The sequence below is a fragment of the Bemisia tabaci genome, chromosome 6 (assembly GCF_918797505.1).
Source record: "Bemisia tabaci chromosome 6, PGI_BMITA_v3".
Taxonomy (NCBI): domain Eukaryota; kingdom Metazoa; phylum Arthropoda; class Insecta; order Hemiptera; family Aleyrodidae; genus Bemisia; species Bemisia tabaci.
Genome location: NC_092798.1, coordinates 12,459,937 through 12,483,730, shown reverse-complemented (window position 1 = coordinate 12,483,730; position 23,794 = coordinate 12,459,937). Strand labels below are relative to the sequence as shown.

At 40.2% G+C, this 23,794-nt stretch overlaps 2 protein-coding genes across 5 annotated transcripts in view; one reads left to right on the top strand and one right to left on the bottom strand.

Annotated features, from left to right (window-relative positions):
- Positions 1-15,458, top strand: part of Pde8 (phosphodiesterase 8) — a 347,707-nt gene extending 332,249 nt beyond the window's left edge. For all 4 annotated transcript variants that reach the window (XM_019059152.2, XM_019059151.2, XM_019059153.2 and 1 more), the window contains exons 18-20: positions 403-532; positions 11,701-11,896; positions 14,371-15,458. In XM_019059152.2, coding sequence (XP_018914697.2) covers positions 403-532; positions 11,701-11,896; positions 14,371-14,395 — 351 coding nt within the window. In that variant the 3' untranslated portion in view covers positions 14,396-15,458. The remainder of the gene's footprint in view (positions 1-402; positions 533-11,700; positions 11,897-14,370) is intronic.
- Positions 15,459-19,239: 3,781 nt separating this feature from the next.
- LOC109042427 (protein lethal(2)essential for life) lies at positions 19,240-22,932 on the bottom strand. The gene is given in 4 exon segments (XM_019059161.2): positions 19,240-19,748; positions 21,214-21,435; positions 22,688-22,806; positions 22,809-22,932. Coding segments are annotated over 4 exon segments (585 nt in total). The 3' UTR covers positions 19,240-19,628.
- Between the last annotated feature and the right edge of the window lie 862 nt (positions 22,933-23,794).

Here is a 23,794-nt window from a genome sequence, read left to right as displayed (position 1 = left end):
ATTCATTCTTATGACCCTTCATTAACGAGCACATCCCTCACTGGAAAAAAAACGCATTGGATCTAGAGTCCAGACTCTTAAAAACATCGACGAAAAAAAATACTCTTGATTCAATCAGAATCTAGCTTAAATCAAGAACCAAGCCTCTTAATTTAAGCTGATTTCGTTTTGATTCAAGCAAAAATCCGATTGAAGCAAGAGTATTTTTTCTTGTCAATGTTTTCAAGAGTCTGGACTCTAGATCCAATGTGTTTTTTCCAGTGCTTCTTTCCCACCTGTCTCTGGTTTCGTTAGGCAGGAACGGCGGGGTTCGTCCATGTGAATGTGGAATCATCAGAATATCTTGAAAGTCGATTTCTAACATGTTAAATACTCTTTTTGATCATTTTCCTCGGTTTTTAGACTGACGACGAGAAAGCGAACAAGCTACCGGTGGTGATGCCCCAGTTCGACCGGACGACCTGCTCGATACCCAAATCCCAGATGGGCTTCGTCGACTTCATCATCAACGACATGTTCGAGGCCTGGGATGGTAAGTCTTCACTGCTTTTTAGAACTATAGTACCTATCGATTCGGGTTTTTTACCACTTATACAACATCGAATCGGCAATGGAGAATTAGCACACAACAAGTTTATTGCTCCCTCTGAGAGTGCGCTAAGTTCGCAGTACCTATTTTTCCATATTTTTTTCTGGTATGAGAAATTGTAGAAAGATAAGTTTAATAGTGAGCAAATGAACCGCCTTGTGACCGCTTTTTTTTTAATTTGAATGATTCACGGTACCTCCAGTCCCAGTAGTAGCGGATAATCGAGACTGCATCGTTTATTTCAGAGGAATTCGATGAGTAATTGCGCAATGCAGCCCGAATCGCGAGCTAAATGCGAGATGCAACTATTCGACCTTGCCGGTAACCCCAGGTGGTATCACCAATATTGAAGGCGTTTTGTGCCGGTCGCACTGCCGCACATGGACCGCACAGTGCAGCAGTGGGTCACGGTCACACCTCATGGGCGGAAAGTTTTTGGACAAACTTTCATCGCACAGTGGGTCGGAGGCAAAAACATTTTGGACAAATGCCTAGTCGTACAATGGGTCGCTGGAAGAAAGTGTCTGAACCAACTTTGCTTGTCATGCATACTTTCAAGTATTGGGAGGAGAGTTCTTGGACATTTTAATGACGATTTCTGATTTAAAATTTTATCAATAGAGGACCATGCTGAAAGTAGGAAGTATCTCAAAATACGCCTTGTTTTATTCATTGTTTTCTTTTTAAACTAATAATTGATTCCAAACTTTAGGATATAAATTAAAATAATTGCATCTAATTTAACCAACTGGTCCATGTGTTTGACACCGTTTCAAACTTTCACTGCGCGTTTTGCTCCAAACCTTTTACCTACATAAATTTGGCATATTTCTCAATGGAGAATCGCCAGTTTGAGGAAACTGGGAAAATTAATGAGTCGGGAAAAATCGAAGAAATCGTGAGGATTGCGATCAGGAAAATGGGGATTTTTTCAATATCCAAAAGGATATCCATTCTATCATATATGTGTGGAGCTATATTTTAAATAAAACGAAATTACAGAAGATTGAAATTGCATCCGAGCTTCTAAGGTCCGGGTCATGAGTACTAGGATCAAAATGGACGCAAACAGAAACATCTTGTATCTTTATTCGTCTGCCCTCCGGAATGAACATCACTAAAAACTTCTGTAATCAGAAATGTTAAAAAAAATTTAAAAATGAAGTATGATAGAAAATCAACAACGTCGCAAACCCAGTTACGAGGTTTGAGAGTTTTACCATCGATATGAGTTTTTCTCTTTTCCCATCTCCTCGCTGACAAAGATGATAAAAAGGACAATGGACGAAAAAAAAATCTGCCGAAATTTTTTTTTAAAATTTTTGTACATTATTTCAGCCAAATGTCAAGCAACAGATTTTACTTTCTGGAGGAGTGTCTTGCAGAAGGTCAAAAACATATGGAAGAAAGTAGATTGGTCACGTGATAACAAGCTAAATTTCTCCTTGGTTTTCATCGCAGTGAAGTATGGAACTCAATTTGGACTGATACTGTTATCGTATGATTTCATACAAGCAGCTTCTCAATAAACGAACGAAAAAATTTAGACCAGAAATCACTTAAACTGTAGCAGAGCGTGTACTTCAGGTTATTTTTCACCGTGTTGCAAATTATCAACGAAACACTCATGGGTCCGCGGATTTACAGAAATAAGAACTGGCTGAAGTGCAAACCGCAGATAAGAACCTCTCACGATAATTGGACCGCGTTTAACAGAAAGGAACCAAGCCACATCAGCTATTGCCAAATTTAACTGGACAATTTAATTTTTTACGAAGTAACGTTTGAGCGGATTATTTTGACAATTTCAAGGAATTCGCTTTGTGCTATGAAGAAAATTCACTGAAATTTGCATAAATATCTGCATAACCGTTTTTATGTAAAAAATTAAATTGCCCAGTTAAATTTGGCAATAGCTGATGTGGCTTGGTTCCTTTCTGTTTAACGCGGTCCAATTATGCACTTAAGTCTCTCTCCCCCGCTATTCCACTTCGCCAGCGAATCACTTCTGGTCCCGTCGTTTGTCACTGTTCGTTGAACCGAAATCCTCCTCAAATCGTGTCCGCGATTCTGAAAAGGTGTGCGAGTCCTTGCAGAAAAACTCCTCAATCAGTGATTTTTCAAACTAGAAAAAAAAGTGCGCCTTTCGATGACTTCATTTTCGAACCGTAACGGTTGTGCGCCAATTTCGAACGGCTCTCACAATGCGGATCCCAGTGCTAACGGAATCTGCAGGTATGGGAAGACTTCAAAGGACGCCCCTTTGGGACGCTACGCTGCCGTCCGGGCGGCGTCCCTCCAGCTGGCCGCCCCACTCAGCGCGGAAGACCAGTGCGTCCAATCAATGCCAGACGCCAGCCCGACGAAATGGCATCTTGGTCACACTACATGGTTTTTTGAGACCTTCTTCTTAGAGGCACACCTTCCGGGTTACAAGTCATTCAGCTCGACCTTTCCTTACCTATTCAACTCCTACTATGAGACGATAGGCCCTCGTCAACCTCGGCCACGACGGGGCCTCCTTACCCGGCCCACATTGGAGGAAGTCCTCGCTTACCGCCGTCACGTGGACTCCGCCATGACGCAACTCCTTCAACACCCCCTGTCTTCCGCCTTGATGGACCTCCTAGATCTCGGCTTGAACCACGAAGAGCAGCACCAAGAACTCATCCTCTCGGACATCCTGCACCTCTTCGCCCAGTCCCCCCTCCACCCCGCCTACGACCCCCGTTTCAGGCGGAAGACTACGGAGGGTAAGGCGGAATTCGTGCGCTTTGAGGGCGGTCTCGTCGAGATCGGTCACGATGGGGTAGGGTTCTGTTTCGACAACGAGCAGCCTCGCCACAAGGTCTGGTTGGAACCCTTCGAACTGGCCGACCGCTTGGTCACGAATCGGAATGGCTGGCCTTCATCACCGACGGTGGCTACAAGAACCCACTCCACTGGCTCTCGGACGGTTGGGCCGTGGCGCAGCAAGAATCTTGGACGGCGCCGATCTACTGGGTCCCCGCCGATGACACCTGGATGATCATGGACTTGGACGGACTCCACCCGTTGGACCCGGACGCCCCCGTCACCCACATCAGCTACTTCGAGGCGAACGCCTTCGCCACCTGGGCCAACGCCCGGCTCCCGACCGAGCAGGAATGGGAGTTCGCCGTGACCACCCGCGGCGAGGCCCTCCGCGAGGTCTTCGACGTGGCGTGGCAGTGGACGGCCAGCGCTTACAGCCCGTACCCGGGTTTCAGGCCCGCCGCGGGAGCCAACAGCGAGTACAACGGCAAGTTCATGTCCGGGCAGATGGTGCTCCGGGGCGGCGCCGCCACCACCCCGCGCGGCCACACCAGGGCCACCTACCGCAACTTCTACCACCCCCAGAAGCAGTGGATGCTGTCCGGCCTGCGTCTGGCGCGCGATGTCGACAGCGAGTTCGCTCAGGACATCGTCAAGTGGCTCGCCGCGCCTCAAGACGCTCCGAAGCCCAAGTATCTGTACGACGCTGAAGGTTCCCGCCTGTTTGACGAAATCTGCAAAACGCGCGAATACTATCTGACGAAAACGGAGGCGGCCTTGCTGAAGTCGGTTTCAGCCGAGCTCTCGGCCACGATCCCGACAGGCGCGGCTCTGGTGGAGTTCGGCAGTGGCTCCAGCGAGAAGACCCACATCGTGTTGGACGCCGCGCCGCAGTTGTCGACCTACGTCCCGATCGAGATCAGCCCGACCGCGCTGGAGGAGGCAGCCCAGGAAATCAGGACGAAGTACTCGCATCTCCGGGTGGTGCCCCTGGTGGCTGACTTCACGACGGCGTTGCAGCTTCCTCACTCGGCCTGTAGTGGCGCTCGCGTCGGGTTCTTCCCGGGCTCCACCATCGGGAATTTCTCTCCCGCTGGGGCCAAAGCGTTCCTCCGCTCGGCTAGGGGTCTTTTGGGCGACGACGCTACTTTCATCATCGGCTACGATATCGCCAAGGACGAGCCGACCCTGGTCGCGGCCTACGACGATGCCACGGGGGTCACCCGCGACTTCAACAAGAACCTCTTGGTCCGTATCAACAGGGAGCTGGGCGGGGATTTCGATCCGTCCGCGTTCGACCATAGAGCCGTGTGGAACAAGGCCGAGAGCCGTATGGAGATGCACCTGGTGGGCCGCCGGGACCAGACTTTCCACGTCGCCGGTCGTGAGTTCAGCCTGAAGAGGGGCGAGAGTCTGCACACGGAGAATTCCTACAAGTTCACGCCGGAGAGCTTCGAGGCGATGGTGGCCGGTGCTGGCTGGACCACGCTGCGGTGTTGGATCAACGAGGCGCCCAAATTCGCCGTTGCTTTGATCGGACCGGCTTGTAAATCCGTAGGAGAAAAAATGAAATCTGGGAGTAGATGACCTAGACCTATGGTGTTTTCTACCGCGAATATAACTGCCACAAAAAAAAGATGGACATTTGATAGGTGACTTTCGTGTGTAATTTTTTGGGTTGAGTCCGAAATTCACGTTGGTCTTACTCGTATACCAACCAATTTTAGATTTTCCTAAGAACGGGCTGAATCATAACTGAAATTCGTTAAGAGCCCGGCTTGATTTAGGCAGAATTTTGGTCCTTAGGTGTTTTCTACCGCGAATATAACTGCCACAAAAAAAAGCTGGACATTTGATAGGTGAATTTCGTGTAATTTTTATGATGAGTCCAAAATTCACGTTGGTCTTACTCGTATATCAACCAATTTTAGATTTACCTAAGAACGGGCTGACTTATAACTGAAATTAGTTTAGTGCCCGACTTGACTTGGGCAGAATTTTGGTCTTTTGTCAGACGAGAAGCGTGAATCATCGTCAGATGTGAAGGACTGTCAGATGTTTGCTTACTTGCGAGTTAAAAGTGGAGTTTTCCGATTTTTCAACCGTGCTTTGCGTGAAGTTTTGATGAGAAGATTTGCATTATGATGATGTATCTCTTCACGTGGGTATCTAGTGATCGATTTTGAAAGAGGAGTGAAAAACTTCGAACACCTTTCAAAATAGGTACATAGATGATAGTAGAACTTTATGAAACGTCCGAAAGAGTAATATGATTCCTTGAACCGTTGGACTAAGTTATCAACTTTGTAAATCATATCTGAAGTAAAATTAACTGTGTAAATTTGACGATAATGTTTCTTTCAGCGAATTTGCGTGAATGATTTTTCACCATTCTCATTTAAAACGGATCCATAAAATCCACTCCTTGTCGAGCTTAATGAACTTAGAGTTTTTTTACATGCCTACCATTTTACAGTTTATGTCGGTGAACAGTACGTGTTGGTGCTTGAATAGGTACCTTTTGTTCTGAAACACATTGCAGCTCTAAATGAACATTCTTTGTCTTTCGTCTTAATTCGACTCATGTATTAAAGTATGTTTTCTCAACATTTTTGATTCCTTTCCAATCTCTTTACATATTAAATATAACCTAACACACGATTATAAAAAGGAGATATTTTCCAAATATTTCGACTACGGACGTATTGTCAACGAGACGTCTTTCGTAAATCTCAAAAACAATTAATTGAAACAATACATTTGAATCTATCAGCGAAAGATATCAGAGATATGTGACAGATACATTTTTTGAAAAATGTTACGTAAATGTCTTACGAATGGTCTTGAAACTTTCAAAAACTAGTCAGGTAAAATTTACTCCGCTAAAATGCGCATGTACCTTCTTCTGATTTTTCATCGCAAAATTAATTTTGTCCGCCCTTTTTAGTAAGATTGTCTTACGAAAATTACACTTTCGTTGAATTCGGATCTCTCTAGCCTCTGATCTCAAAATCGTCAATGGTTACTTTTTGAAGGCAGGCATGTCTCGTCACAACACTCTATAATAAACTAAAATTCAGTCTCACAGAAAAATTGAAGAGAGTGCATAGTGATATAGTCTCTATGGAGTACTGAGTAACATTGCTTGGTAACTTCATTACTACACTGTCTGAAGCACTTACTTTCCTCTCAGCCCAAGGAAATAAAACCCCTAACAGTATTGAGAACAGTAATGACCTAATAACCAGTTCCAAAATGTGTCAGAACTGTATTCCTCATCTTTCGATGAAAAATTAGGCAGCAAGGAATATCGCTAAAACAACTCAGAACAAAAAAAATGTTTAGAGGTGGTTTTTAAAATGTTTTCATCGTCACCTTAAATACGGTGACTTGCTGAAAAACTTTCATTTTTAACATTATGGAAATAACCCATCGGCTTTCTTGTAAAACGTTTTATAAATGTAAAAATGTTTATCATCAACACATTTTCAAAACATTTCTAAACGCAGGGCGTTTTCAGGGTACACATTCTGCCTTTTGAAGCAAATGAGTATGAGACTCAATGTCCAAAATAGAATTGAGCGTTAGTGTGTCTATGGTATTGCTTTGTCATCATTTGAAGGCTATTTTACCCGCGTGTGCTGTGCGTGAACCTTCGGTGATGAAATTTCGGCATTATCACATTCAACTTTTCATTTGTCTACCCGACTGTCCGCACATGAAATTTTTTTGGAAAATTGAGGGGCTTGGAGGACAAGTGGGATACGTGCTGTTTTTGCGATCTCGAGAAATACCTATTTTCATGCTCAAAGTTTCAAAATTGCATGGAGTCTCATGACGGAAAGATAGATGAAACTCATTTTTTGATTAATATATCAATAAAAAAAAAAAAAAAAAAAAAAAAAAAAAAAAAAAAAACTGCTTCTATGCGCCGTGTTCTCCAAGCCCCTTAATTCTGAAAATAGCCTCATGGCATAAGAATCTTGCGCAATGACCAGTTGCCACCTTGAGAAAGTCTTGACCATAAGTGGAATGTACCCTCCTGGTTTGATGAGCGTAACCACAAACCAAGTTTGATGAGCCTAACCACAAACCAATTCAACCGAATTGACGAAAATAGCGCACGCAATGGGGAAAATCACGGAAAATTTTATATATTGCTACAAAGTGCTATCAATTTTCGATTTTCCTCACTTGCGATTCACTTCTAATCAGTTGAATTCGATTCCTGGACCTCTATGCTGCGTTGCTTTTGCGTTGCCTCCTCTAACAGCGGGACCGCACGAAACGCCTTCAATTTTGGCTCATACCACATGCAGTGTCTGCAGAGGCTGTTTAGTTGCATTCCGCATTTCGCCACGGCTGAAGATAGGTACCGACGCTGACCAACTCCAAATACTTTTCGACGACTACCTTAAAAATCTAAATATCTCGATCCAGAATGTTTCTAAATATCTGATACTTTTTTTGTGCTACTTCCTTTTGTAAGTTCAAACGGAAACTTTTATATTTACTAAAACATTTGTACGGAAGTTTGAAAAAAAATCTCTTGATCACTGAGGAAAAATCACTACTTCTTTCATATTTACAGGAAATAAACCGAAAGCTTCCAATCTAGAACATTAATTAGCCCCAAACTTTTCTCCAAGTCGGCAATTGAGAAATCACAAGTAAGTAAGTAATCTAAAGCGCCTGAAACGTCATGCGACGTTTAAAAATTTCCGCTGCCATTTTATTTTTTTTTTTACAGAGAAATTTTTGGTTTAGTCTGTTTGAAAATTTCGCTGAATTATTTTTCGGCAGCGCGAAGAAAATTCAGAGAAATTTTCGGAAAGCTTCGTTGAACAATTTCTCTATAAAGAAAAAAAATGTCGGCGGAAATTTTTCAACGTCACATGGCGCTTGTGATAATTTGGCCGGAGGGTGACGAAATGCCCTTTCTATGTACAGCCCTTCAATTCAGGGGCTTGGAGAACGAGGCGCATAAGTGCAGTTGTTACCGTTTCGAGAAATGCGTGTTTGAAGTTTCGAAATCACCTACATGGATCCTCATAGCGGAAAGAAAGTACAAACTGACTTTTCGGTGCTAAAAAATGAAATTTGGGAACGAAAGAGGGTTATTCAAAATCGGCGATTTTACCCTACGCTTGGATTTTGCCCGGAGTTGGATATGTTGTTCCCTATCACAAGACACGCCTTTTTCCGGATTGGCAAGTTCACCCGAAATTTTTCCCGCGCGCTACAGCGTTGCCAAGTTGAGAACAGGCAAATTCCGTAAGTGGCATCAAAATTGAGCTATGAAGTTGCGGTTTTTACGAAAATTCTCTAAAAATTACGCACTTTTAGGAAATGACCATGTTTTTAATGTCGCATTAATTTTAACATGCATTATTGCCAAATTTCTGATTTTTAAATTCGACAAATGTTACATATCCGCAAATACCCAAAAAGGCTATCTTCAAATTTGAATAAAAAGTTGTCTAATCGATAGTTCGTTCGATTCCGCATCCATCGATATATTATAGCTTGCTGGGAAACTTTTGGTTCGCGGGATATCATCATTTTTGTGAACAGCTTTATGGAGCGACGACGCTTTTTGAGTCCGGGCGGATAGAAAATTTTAGCCTCCAAAAACACCGGGGTAGCATTAATTCCATGGTTTCCTATGTAATTTTTGGCGCTGAATCCGAATTTGACCATTTCATAAAAAAAAATTGTCACCAAGATGTTGCCAAATTTGGCAAAAATTGCTTAAAATCGGCCTTTTTGGCGGATTATAGCCTGTGACTTGCCAGGAGTTGATCAGACGACAAAATTGGTTATTTCCACAGTTAAAACTCGTTAAACTATCTACAAGCTGAGTCAAATTCTTTCTGCTCACGGTAAAATTAAACGCGCGACAAGCAGCAAACTGAAAAAAAGACACCAAAATTGGCGCTTTTTGCGGTTTTTGTCGTAAGTTTCTTGTTTTCCGATTAAGAGAATGTTTCTTAGGAAATCTGAATTACGCCAAGTGTAAAGACAAACTATTGTATTGTTACATAATATAGATAAAGAGCCGCTTTACAGCGGTCTCTCGGGCCCCGCGACGCCTAACCGCCATAGTCCCTTGTCCACTCACAGGTCCTCAGTAATTTGGAGCGCCCTTGTTCCTTTTAAGCCCCTTATTGTCCTTTCCTGGGCGTCTTCTTCAGTTTGGTGTCGTTACTTTTTTCTATTAAACTCCATTATCTCAGAATTATAAAATAAAATTGTATACTAAATATGGGTAATGAATAATAACGGTCAAATACCGCCAAAATTCAACGATTTGTACGTAATTTTGGCAATATTGCAATGCGTCTTGTCTTGTTTTAATGAAGTCAGTCTGAGGAGTACATTTTATTCATTAATTTTTAGCAGAAAATTTTCCATTATTGTTTCAAAATGTGGTTTATTGACACGATTCGATAAAACTCACTATTTTATGAATTTTTCCTCTCTGAACTAAATACCCTAGTTATTAGTATATATCTAAGTTGAAAATTAAATTATTCTACAGAAGTGTATTATTTTGCAAGAGAGATACATTAATAAAAATTTAAAAATAAGAGGTGAACAAAGAATATAGGACAATAATATAAAAAAAAAGCGAAAATTAAAGTTTTTTGTTTAAGCTTGGCAACATTGGAATATGTTCGATCTTATTTTATTGTTCTATTTTATTAAATTCTGCTCATGTTGTTCATTAGTATAGTCAAGAAACATTCTCTTAATCGGAAAACAAGAAACTTACGACAAAAACCGCAAAAAGCGCCAATTTTGGTGTTTTTTTTCAGTTTGCTGCTTGTCGCGCGTTTAATTTTACCGTGAGCAGAAAGAATTTGACTCAGCTTGTAGATAGTTTAACGAGTTTTAACTGTGGAAATAACCAATTTTGTCGTCTGATCAACTCCTGGCAAGTCACAGGCTATAATCCGCCAAAAAGGCCGATTTTAAGCAATTTTTTGCCAAATTTGGCAACATCTTGGTGACAATTTTTTTATGAAATGGTCAAATTCGGATTCAGCGCAAAAAATTACATAGGAAACCATGGAATTAATGCTACCCGGTGTTTTTGGAGGCTAAAATTTCTATCCGCCCGGACTCAAAAAGCGTCGTCGCTCCATAAAGCTGTTCACAAAAATGATGATATCCCGCGAACCAAAAGTTTCCCAGCGAGCTATAATATATCGATGGATGCGGAATCGAACGAACTATCGATTAGACAACTTTTTATTCAAATTTGAAGATAGCCTTTTTGGGTATTTGCGGATATGTAACATTTGTCGAATTTAAAAATCAGAAATTTGGCAATAATGCATGTTAAATTAATGCGACATTAAAAACATGGTCATTTCCTAAAAGTGCGTAATTTTTAGAGAATTTTCGTAAAAACCGCAACTTCATAGCTCATTTTTGATGCCACTTACGGAATTTGCCTGTTCTCAACTTGGCAACGCTGTAGCGCGCGGGAAAAATTTCGGGTGAACTTGCCAATGCCGGAAAAGGGTGTCTTGTGATAGGGAACAACATATCCAACTCCGGGCAAAATCCAAGCGTAGGGTAAAATCGCCGATTTTGAATAACCCTCTTTTCACATAATATGCACTAAGACTACTTTTACTTGAAACCATTAATATCTCGATTTTTTTAAAAACTGCACTTACCTATGCGCCTTGTCCTCCGAGCCCCTCAATGAAGATATTGCATGTGTGAGGAATTCGCGATTTGACCATCGATTCTTATGTAAAAGTTCGCGACAAACACGATGGTGCCACTGGTTTTCTCTGAAATCAACTTCCAAGCTCAAAAAAAGCTCTCAGGTTGAGGCCAAAATGGAGGGGATATCCCACGCTATCCTGAGATTCTACCTCTACATCAAGACAAACTCTCCATACAAAGATAGGAAGCAAATACATTGGCAGGGCTGCCACTTTATTTGGGGACTTAGAAACTGAAAACACGGCAACCCTGCTAATGTATTTGCTCCCTATCTTTGCATGGAGAGTTTGTCTTGATGTAGACGTGGACTCTGAGGATAGCGTGGGATATCCCCTCCATTTTGGCCTCAACTTAAGAGCTTTTTTTGAGTTTGGAAGTTGATTTCAGAGAAAACCAGTGGCACCATCGTGTTTCTCGCGAACTTTTACATAAGAATCAACGGTCAAATCGCAAATTCCTCACACATGTAACATCTCCATTGCAGTTCAAAATTTCAGAGCGTGGAATTTAATAGGGAAACACCTATGGAATTACAGCAAAAAAACATTGACAAAATTGTGTTTTTTTCTTTCCAGCATTTATCGATATGCCCGAGATGTTGTACCACATGCGAAGTAATTACCAGCACTGGAAGGACCTGGAAGAGAGAGGGGTCACCAGTCTAGGGGACGCGTGTGGAAAGTCCCTCCCGGCATCCCGGAGACCAACAACAACTGACCTGCTTTCCCCAGGAGCCCCTCGCCGCGTCCTTCCCAACAAATACCACTCAAAGTAAGTCCGCAAAGTATAATGAAATCTGTGAAATCCAAAGTGAATCCAAAAATCCAGAGTGCCAAGGAAAAACGCCGCAAAGTAGATCGAATCAATGGAAGAGGTCGGACATGATTTAAAAACTTTGAACCAAACCACGCATCTCGGTTTGCGACGCCGCAGACTTCCTGTCATACTTTATTTTTTAAATAGAAAATTACTCAACGTCAATTCGTGAAAACTTCCGTGATTTTTCCTCTTTGTGCGGAGAAAAATCTGTGAAAATTGTAAGGAATGATACTGATTTGATCTCCTTCAAAAAAATAAAATGTGAGTGGAGATTTTTAAACGCCACAAACGAGATACGTGGTCTGGTAGTTTCACCGTCGATATCTTCTGTAATATGAAATGTTACGTTTCAGAAGTAGATTCATTGGTTTTTCACACAATTTTCCATCAAAATAACCCCTAAAAATTAAAGTTGTGACGAAATGACGTAACATTGTAATTTTTGTCAAAAATTTCATGTCCGACCTTCCATTGAGTCGATGCACTGTGCGCCGTATGAACATTCGAATGTTGCCAAAATTTACCCCGAGGAAACATTTATTTCGGAAGAAAGTTCGGCGTATTTTTCCTTGAAATTTTCAGATCTTTTAGATTGAATTGCGAACAAAATTATCTGAAAAATCGGTAAAAAGATATTCACAACTTCCTCAATAAATTCGTGTTTTATCAAAGAAATTTGGCAACGCCTAAAGGCTCATACGACGTTTTTCCTTAGCACGGCAGGAGTGAATTAGGGATGGACGAATATCGAATTCGAATATTCGAAACTTTTCGAATGCGATTATTGCGAATATTTGAGAATTCGAATATTGCGATTGCGAATAGTTCGGATGCGAATCAGGGCCGGATTAAGGGGGTGGCCACATGGGCCGCGGCCCATGGCGACAAATCTAAAGGGCGGCAAAAATTTGCAATTTTTTCAAGTGTAGGTATAAAAAAAAATCGGATTTAGAAAGAAAAATTACAAACGAGAAAAGGCGACAAAATCTCTCATTTCCTGAGAGTAAAGTAATTTCTAATTTTGTCGTCTCTGAGTGATACAAGCAGGATACAAGAGACAGCACCGTTAATTAGTCGCGTTAAGAGAGAAATCGAACATGCAATTTGGCCCGGAATGGCGCGACTTAGAGGGAAATGATGACGAGGACTTGAGATGAAAAGCAGAAGCCCTCGGTGCGGTGATCGACATGTAACACATATTAGCGCCTACAAGACTGCACGACTACTTCACGCATTGCATCAAACACGGTGCGGTCTTCGCGGCGCAGCGGCGGAAGTTAAAATCATTGAACCACATTTATGTTTGTTCTTTCATAATTTTTCCGTTCCTTTTTTATGAATGGAAGGCCTTGTCCACATAGAGGTAGGTTTACGGTGATTCGAATATCGAATATTCGAATATCTAAATATTCGACCATCTCTAGAGTGAACCCAAAGGGGTTAGAAGAGACAGATTCTCATTGAGCCCTGAGCATGGCTATAAAACTTCTATCGTAAATGCATACTGTTGGACCTCTAGCTTGGTTTGAAATTTTTCAACGTTTTTCATCGCAAATCGTGCGTAGCCCGATACCTAACCCACTCCAAATTGGAAACAATTCTGTTAATTTTGAGTAATTTGTCACAGTTACTTTTACCAGAACCAATGACAGTTCTGCCGTGCTAAGGAAAAACGCCACATGAGCCATCAGGCGATGCCAGATTCCCCTCAATAAAAACCGAATTCACCAGAAATTTTTTGAATGTTTTGCTTCAAAATTTTCTGACGATTTTGTTCGCACTTTTATCTAAAATACTTGAAAATTTCAAGGAAAAACATGTGGAACTTTCCTAAACAATACATGATTAATCTGGGGAAATTTGGCAACTATCGAATGTTCATAAGGCGTTTTTCCTTAGCACGTTGAGTTCTACTCTGAATTGCACAGAATTCTAATGCTGTAATTAAAATTAATCTATTTCAACTGGATAAAAACTAAAAACTGGACCGCATTAAACAGAAAGGAACCAAGCCACATCAGCCATTGCCAAATTTAACAGGGGAACTTGATTTTTTACGAGAAAACGTTTGTGCGGATTCCTTTGAAAATTTTAAGGGATTGCTTTGTATTATGGAGAAAATTCATAGAAATTTGCACAAAAATCTGCACAACCGTTTTTTATGTAAAAAATTAAATTGCCCGATTAAGTTTGGCAATAGCTGGTGTGGCTTGGTTCCTTTTGTTTAACGCGAAAACTAATAGAAAAAAAAAGTATTTTATGATCACCTAGAAAAATTTAAAAAGAAAAAAAAGAATTATGACCGGACCTATAAAATCAATTTTTGTATTGAACCTAAGTAAAATGAATTCCTAATGTTTTGCAGTTAAGAGCTCCTAATTATAATAATCGCTTCAACATGTCAAATTGACTTACATCTGTTTTAGGTGGAGATCGCGTTCGTCAGAGTGACAACTGCCTTCTTGCCAATTCAGAGGGGAACCGGAGGTTCTCCTCTGCTCTCACTCCCTAAACTGCAGTCCTGGGACGAAGCTAGGACTGTGCATTTCATTCTTCCAAATCTTTTGTCCCTCCTGTCTTTTTATAAATTAAGCGCCCATGTACTTACGTTCACTTTGGAGCGATCCTTTTTTTTGTACTTATGAATTGTACTTAATCAAACTCGATGTAACTATCACCTATTTTTTACTCCTTAGATTTTGTATGATACTCCTCTTTTACACCTACTATGAGCGATTCTCACGAGCTCTCTTGCTCTCTCGATACAAAAATGTCAAGCACAGCGATTTCTTGATGAGGTCTTTGTGCTATGATGAAAATGATTTTGTCCTACTCACAGGCAGTACTATTTTCTGCCACTGAGTGTTTCAAATGTACCGGCTTGCAGCCTCATTACTTTCATCGTCTAATGAATCGCATGAGCACTGGAATGGGTCATTGCTGGGTGATTTTAATGTTGCCTCAGTTTCTAAATCATCACTATTTTCGCCCTGTGTGTAGCACAATCTTTGAGTTTTAGGACCCTTCCCTCCATGTTCAATCTTGCGCCACTATGATGGTTGCGTCTAAGGTATTATATTTTCACTCATGGTTTTGTATACTGACAGACTACCAATTAATCTCAAAAAATATGTTTCTTTTCATGCCGTCCCAATGGTATTTTCTCATTTTTCTATCAGAAAGCTTCACTTTTGAAAACCCATTTTTCGCGACTAAAAACTGATTTAATTTAATAATTTATGAGGATAAGAATTTCTACCAAAATGGGTTGATAACTTTGTCTCTCCTCCTTTAATGCTCTGCAGCCCTTTTGCTCTAGATGGGCTTTTGAAATTGTTAGTCCACAAATTCTCCTTTTTTTTCTAAATATTTTTTGTACTTACGATGAATGTTTTTCAATTTCTCTGTCTCATCCCTCTTCAAATATCCAGATAAATGTTCATTACTGAATGAGTCCCACATCAATGTTGCTGTTATATTTTGTTAAAAAATAAATCTTATTTATGAATATTAATCTTGCTTCTTCTATTGTCCTGGCTTACAGGAAAGAGTATCATCTATAATATAAGCAGGCCCGCCACAAGGGGGGGGGGGGGGATACTGGGTCCCTGGCACCGGGGCCCGGGCCCCGGAGGAGACCCGTGTTACCCGTGAAAAAACACTACGAATTCACTTGCATTGTAATCTTCCTTCGCATTTCTAAGGCGCAATGATACAACTATATGAACTCTCCGGAATGTGTGAGGTATCACACCGCATTTGAAGGCGTTTTCAAATCAGGCAAGTCCAATACCCGGATTATCGTTTTGCATAGTTCATATACTTTTGCTACATTCCGTGCCACTTGTTAATTTTTAATCCTCGTAGAAAAACCACTCATTTGTAAATACAATTCTAGCTGGAGCGCTCTTCAGCTATGCATTCACCACTGCAAAAATTTCATAGGAAATCGACAAGCCCAGCGTGCATGGTGGCTCTTTCAATTGTAATCTTCCGTCACATTCTTACGGCGCAATGATACAACTATTGGAACTCTCCGGAATGCGTGAGGTATCACGCCGCGTTTGAAGGCGTTTTCAAAACAGCCAGGTTCCGTTATCGGAATAGTCGTTTTACATAGTTCATATTATTTTGTTTCCATTTCTATCCACTTCTTTAATTATGATCTTCCTATAAAAACCACCCATTTGCTGAACACAATTCTAGCTGGAGCGCACTTCAGCTATGCATTCACCACTGCAAAAATGTCGAAATCAATCGCCACGCCCAGCGTGCATGGAGGCTATCTCCATTTAAATCTTCCGTCACATTCTTACGACGCAATGATACAACTATTTGAACTCTCCGGAATGCGTGAGGTATCACGCCGTATTTGAAGGCGTTTTCAAATCAGCCAAGTTCCGTTATCGGAATAATCGTTTTGCATAGTTCTTCATATTATTTTGTTTTCATTTCTAACCACTTGTTTAATTATAATCCTCCCATAAAAACCACCCATTTGCTAAGTACAATTCTAGCGGAAGCGCACTTAAGCGCATTCATGACTGCAAAAATGTTAACGGAAATCGAAAAGGCCAGCGTGCATGAAGGCTATTTCAATTTCAATCTTCCGTCGCATTTCTAAGGCGCAATGATACAACTATTTGAACTCTCCGGAATGCGTCAAGTATCACGCCGCATTTGAAGGCGTTTTCAAAGCAACCAAGTTTCGTATTGCATAGTTCATATTCGTTAGTTACTTATCGACGGTGAAACTACCAAACCACGTATCTCGTTTGCGGTGTTTAAAAATCTACGCTCGCATTTTATTTTTTTGAAGTAGACCAAATGAATATAATTCCTTGAAATTTTCACAGAATTTTCTCCGCACGAAGTGGAAAAATCACAGAAATTTTCAAGACTGGACGTTGAGTAGTTTTTCATTTAAAAAATAAAGTATGACAGCAAGTCTGCGACGTCGCAAACCGAGATACGTGGTTTGGTAGTTTCACCGTCGGTATATTCCGTGCCACTCATTTATTTTTAATCCTCGTAGAAAAACCACCCATTTGCTAAAAACAATTCTAGTTGGAGCGCACTTCAGCTATGCATTCACCAGCGCAAAAATGTCAAAGGAAATCGACATGCCCAGCGCGCATGGAGGCTATTTCCATCTAAATCATCCGTCACATTCTTACGGCGCAATGATACAACTATTTGAACTCTCCGGAATGCGTGAGGTATCACGCCGCAATTGAAGACGTTTTCAAAACAGCCAAGTTCCGTTATCGGAATAATCGTTTTGCATAGTTCATATTATTTTGTTTCCATTTCTAACCATTTGTTTAATTACAATCCTCCTATAAAAACCACCCATTTGCTAAATTCAATTCTAGCTGAAGCGCACTTAAGCGCATTCATGACTGCAAAAATTTTAACGGAAATCGAAAAGGCCAGCGAGCATTAAGGCTATTTCAATTGCAATGCGGGCCTGTGTTACCCGTGAAAAACCACTACGAATTCACATGCAACCCTTGTTTCGTAAGAAAAAGTGAAAAATTTACCCTAAAAATTTCGCAAAAGGTGAATGGATTTTTAGAAACACGCTGGGGCACTGTAAATTTCTTCTGAAATTTTCAAAGAAGTATACTTCTTGGAAAATTTCTATCTATTTTCAAGATTTTCATTACAGAGGGATATTTTTAGTACCTAACTGCGTTTCATTTTCTTCCGTCATCAGATGCTAAGAGTCTCCAGTGTGGGCATCCTCGACTTCAATGGCTTATGGCTCAACTCCCTTGCCATAGACAAACGAAGGGGGAGTCCAGGGAGGCCTGGCCCTCTTAGAACTGAAAATAGTATCATATGCCCCCCCCCCCCCCAAAAAAAAGGTAAAAATTTTCCAGGTGTTTTGAATGCAACAATTCGCAAGTATTTTGTGCTGAAGGTAGAAAAAAAACATAATTTTTCCGAAGAAATTGATGAACAAATTTTTTATGGAAGCTTCAAAATGCGTCCGATTAATGTCAATTCTAAAATTTCTCAAGAGATGCCCCTCAGACACCCCCCCCCCCTCTGTGCTTGGGGCCCGGACCTTAAAACTGGTACCAGGGCCCGAGATGAGATGTGGCGGGACTGACTATAAGTATTGATCAAGGAGCTTTTTTGTGGGTAACATTTGCCAAAACTTGAGCAGATTACTTTCGAGGAGAAAAGATTTTGACAGAAAATTTAAAGAATAACCTGGTAGTGTCCTTTAGAGTGCCTGTATACCGAGAGTATGGACAGATCACTTCATGGAGGGCTTAGGGCCCAGAAGTGCAGCCACTCTTCTAACCAACTTCTAACGCACAATATTTCACTGCCAGTCTGTAGATTCCAATTCTAACGAAGATGGCTAAGAAAGTACCTAAATGAGCGTTCTTCCACAAAAATGAGTAAATTTGTGCAAAAACTAAGTCAAATACGTGCCTTATAAACAATGGTTCGTAACAATTGTTCTAATTAATCGCTCTGGATAATTGAAATTCATAGGTTGGCTGCATTTCTAGGCCTTAACTTTATTCGAGGAGGCATCGGTGAAGGCCTGATGGATTTTCGGAGTTTCACATCTGTCCATACTCTCGCTATACAGGTACTCTAGTGTCCTTTAGTGCCAAATTTTGGAAAAATTAAAAATTCTTTAAGTCACAAAACATGTTTGGAAAATTTGGTTTATTTTGCTCACTCATATACGTTATGGTAATATGTTGCAGTTTACAGCTTCTAATGGAGGTGGCATTTTTGCTATCATATAGAAGTTGTTACAACTGTCCAAGTGTCCACCATCATGACGTGATGAAGCAGTTTAGCAAAATCTTTGATAACATGATTAATATATTGTTTAAGGGACCTCAATTGGGATAATTTTTCAAATCAAATTTAATTATTAGAGATATTTACTTAAAAAAGGAGTTTAACGAACAGACGGTGACAGGGGTGCAAAGTGTCCACGATCCGTCAAATGCATACGAAAAATTAGCATTTTGCTGAAGAAAGCGTACACTGATGAACTTTCTGCACCCATGGTCATTAACAGTTGCTCTTTAAAGAGTTTTTCTGAAGTTTTGTTTCTTATTTTTCTGAAGTTTTGTTTCTTAAAGTTCACCTCTCGTAAATTTAGCTTAAAAAATACTCAAAAAGGGTTTCCTAGAACAAAAATTGAAAGAGTTTTCGTAATGATAGCTGCCACTGAGACATTATCCCAGCGTTACTAAACTATTCCATTCATTCAAGAAAATAATTTAGCAGGAAGTCATGATAAAAAGCACGACAACTTTAAAGAAAAAAAAAATGGTTTTATTAACTTTACTTAGGAATCCTACTTAAAAATTTGGAAAGAGAGTACACACAATCCTTTAAAAATGTACATACTAGGACTTCAGGAAAACTAATGACTTGGAATAATTTAAGTTTAAAATGGAACAAGAGTAATTCTTAAGTCTTATAAACTTAAAGTTAACTTTAAGTGAGATGAAAAATTAAAAAAATTAATACTAAATGAAAGAATACAAAAAGAGTACAAATTGTCGGTGAGAGAAGGACCTTCCTGAAAGAAGGTCACGACAAAATCATGATACAATGGTGAGATGTGATAGAATGAATTGTAAGGAACTCACACGCACCGGCGCTAATAATCACACTGGTGCAAAGAATGTAACTTAGTTTAAGATTCCATCTTGTCGCCTTTGCCGTTCTCCTGGGGCGCATCAGATTTTGCTTTCTTCAAAGCTGGTTGGTTGGTCTGAGTGATCGGAATTTGCCTTTCACCACTTGGCAATTGGTTCTGAAACACGGAAAAATAGAAGGAATGTTAAATGATCGGGTCGGAGAAACTGTACGTAATATTATGAATTAGCAATAGAGCACAAACAAAAGGAAAAAGACCATTATCTGAATGACAGGCTACAAGAAAGTACCTTTTGTCAATGACAAATGGAAATCAGATTTGACTGGTCAACAGTTATCAAATAAGAAAATTGGCTGGTGCCACATATTTGAGGCCCTGATGGGAAACTCATGATTTTCCTTCCTTCAGTGAAATAACTTGAAAAGAAGCAGGTACCACCACAAAAAAAAAATGATGATTTCCAGGTGGCTAAAAAATTTGGGCAACAATTACAAAAGCATGATGCCTAATGACCTCAACTTCAGAAAAGTTATGAATTGTAACAGCACAAATAAACTGAAGAATCTTTTTTCCTACGGACGGAAGAGGCACTTTCTAGAGTCATGAGTACCTGAAAAGAAGTTTGTCAGACGTTGATATATAAGCCTTTGCATCAAGGAAAATTCATTTCACTCTTAAAGGAGCATGCATTCATCCTAAATAATGAAGATATCTTTGATAGATTCAATGCATCTAGCAAAAAGGAACTAGCACTATTGCAGTGTTTTCAAAATTGTGCAATTTCTTTTCTTTTAAAAATACTTAACGTATGTACATTGTTAAAATGTACACAATTATTTACTTATGAAATCAACTATTTTTTTGGAGGATACTCAAAACTATTGGCTCTTCTGGGAGATTTTTGAGATGGTTTTGAAGAAGCAACATTTTTCCAACATTGTGATTGAGCTAGGTTTTTTTTGCTAAATGCGATTCAAATTGTATTCTTTCTCTAAAATTTCTTGAATTTGTAATGAAACTAATCATTTAGACGGAAAACTTGAGTTTCGGAGGATCTCTACCATGACAGATTCCTGTGGAGAATAGGCGTCGCAGAGCGCCCAAGCGCGCCGTAAAAGCGGCTCATACATACAACTTGAGTTTTCTGTGAGCTGAACCTCAGGGTCAAAGATACCTCAAATTTACGTAGAATTCAAATGCTTAAAACTTTCTGTAGAGCTTGAAGCTACAGGGCTGAGGATAATTCTCAAATTTAGCCCTACTGGTGTGCCGAATTGGACATTTCTCTAGAGAGCCCCTTCAATTTCAATGAATACCATAGTGTACACATCCATGGCGAGGCGTGAATGATCAATTATCGATATTTCCCAATCTACAGTTATGATGAACAGATCTACAGTCTCAGTACAGTCCCAGTCTGGGACAGATCCCAGTCTACAGATTATTAAGATATTCATTGCGAACACCGTTTATCTATCCTTTTCCATAGGTTTGAATGGCAGATCAATCGATACATCGCAGGGCATACCACGCCACTGGTACAAATTTTTTGAGGAACAAACCTAAACGAAATGAGAAAAGGCAGAATTCGTTGAATAAAAATTACAGATCAGATATTTACCTTGACTGTTGCTGAGATCGTAAGAACACCATCAGAGGATAGACTGGATACAATTGCATCCTCGTTGATGTCTTTGGGTAATTTGTACCTCCTAGTGAAAGATCGGGAGATATAGCCATGCTTGTCTTGCCTCTCCTCATGTTTAGCTTCTACAACTAGGAAACCGTCAACGACTTTCACGCTGACTTCTTCAGGCTGGAACTGCTGAACATCAAGGTTGACCTGCACACAGACAGAAGGCAGGTATGATTTAACTGGACAAGGCAAACATTGCTAACAGGGCACAGACTGCTACCCTAGTATATTCTGTAGAAAAATAAACCTATATTTTTCTGATAGAGTCTGGTAAACGAAGAAGAGCTGATTAGGAACATAAGGACTTCAACATCACAATGCGAAAATTTTACAGTCATTGGAAGGTCTATTTTCAATCATACTTCACTGAAACTGTGACAGAGCGTGCTAACAGAATCTTTGTCAGTTCGGAGGGTTCATCACAAAAATGATGGAGAATTACACCACCGGCTTTTCCTTCTGTGATGTTGACATGCTTACCCTAGTAGCAATGGCTATTAAAAAAAGGTCTACCAAAAGTTGTCCAAAAAACTGTAAAAAACTTGGAAATTTTAAGAGTTCGTAAATATTTAAGTAAAATAACTCTTAAAATACTGGTTTTAGGAAACTCTTTTGGGGAATACTTTGAAGCAAAAAAATAGCGTTATTTTAATTAAAAGAAAACATAAAATGTACGTAAAAATCAATAAACTAGATCCTCAATTTTTATGGGCTGTAACTGTTCCTTTTATACATTTCTGTTCACCACTTTTTTCCTCGTTTTTGCCTGCAGGAAGCTAAAAAAAAATACGTGAATTTTACTTAAAATTTACATAAAATATTTACTTAAAATTTGCATAAAAAATTTACTTAAAATTTGCATAAAAAATTTACTTAAAATTTTTCTTCAAACTTATGTAAAAAAAAGCCCCAAATAGGGTTTCCTTATGCAAATATTTCAAGAGTTTTTTGACATAATTTTCAATTGGTTTTAAATTTTAAGAGATCTCTTCAAATTGACGAGTTTTTTACAACTTTTCTCAAACAGCCACTGCTACTAGGGAAGGAACAAACATCACGACAGGTTCATTCTTTTCCAGTACATTATAATAAAAGAGAGCAGCCTTCATTGATGGAAAAAATCATGTCCTTGTCAATAATCATGGAGAATAAATATGAACAAGGAAATGTAGCAAAGAAAGTCCTGAAATTGTGACATAGCGGTTCCTATTTCTCTTGCTGACACCTTAACATGGCTCCTGTAAATAGACTGTGAGATGAATGATCTGTCTCTATAACATCTTGACAAAGTTTACAAACACAAATTTTTCTGACAGGGCCTTGCCTTTTCAACAAAAAGACAAACGGCCTGTTCTCTATCAATCCTCCTCATCACTTTGATTTGAAACAGTGAACATACCTTAAAAGCTGCTTTGTCATGGTGAATATTGGAGACTCCACTCTGCTGGGCTGGAGAGATGCGCCATGGCCTGACGTAACCTGCAGCCAAGGGAAGAGAGAGAGCTGTGTGTTGGTAACGGGACGTGAGTTCAACTCATCAGTCAACAATCCAATGCCAAAGTTCTGGTCAGTTAGTGCAGAGAGTGGGTTGGTCAGCTCATCCACAAGTTCGTTCAACAATGCGGCACGGAGAGCAGATTGCATCTGTGGAAAAGAAAAATTGCCTTGGTTAAATCTAGTGAATAATGAGAGTGCAAAAGGAGAGGTGGGGAGCCTCCGACAAAAGTGGATGACAGCTGGGCCTAGCTACACCTCAAAGTACACATCGCAAGAGAATATTAAGTCACATATAAGATGGCAGATGCTTGTCTCAGACTGTCATGCACAATGGAACATTGTTTCATGTTTCCAGCAATGACTTCACCACCAGTGTCCAGCAGGCAGTTCCTCAAACAAGATATGTACCACTTGCCGGCAGGGCAGTTATATTCAAAGTAACGGTAAATACGTAGGTAGGCACTACCAGCTTGACGATAGCAAGAACTAAGAGTACGTAAACAAGATCTAGTCAAGATGAGTGAAACAGCTTTGGAGACTGATGCAACTTAGAACTTGCAGGAAGACCTCAGACATTATCTCAAAGACACTCAAGTGTATGGATGGCTTCAACCCGTCTCACCAATAAACTTCCCATAATGGAAGAAAAAGTACTTAGGCGAGATGATAAAATGGAAATGGCTCTCGGAATTCCACCACTGAACTTTCATGAGTAACTAAACAAGGGCTTCAGCGCATAACGTGACAGGGAAAGGGCACTTTGGGGTTTGGATTAGAGATGGAAGTGGATGCTATTTGGAATTGAAAAAAATTTAGATACTGCTAACTAAAAAGGCCAAAGGATAGTCTAAAACCTGGGACGGAAAACAGGGACGTGACATTAAAAGTGCGATACGACTTAGGGGAACCGAGGTGGTACATAGATGAAAACTCACCTTTAATAATCACTTGGAAAAGTTGCGAGTAAGTAGATGAGAACTTAGTAAGAGCTGTAAAGAACAGCAAATCA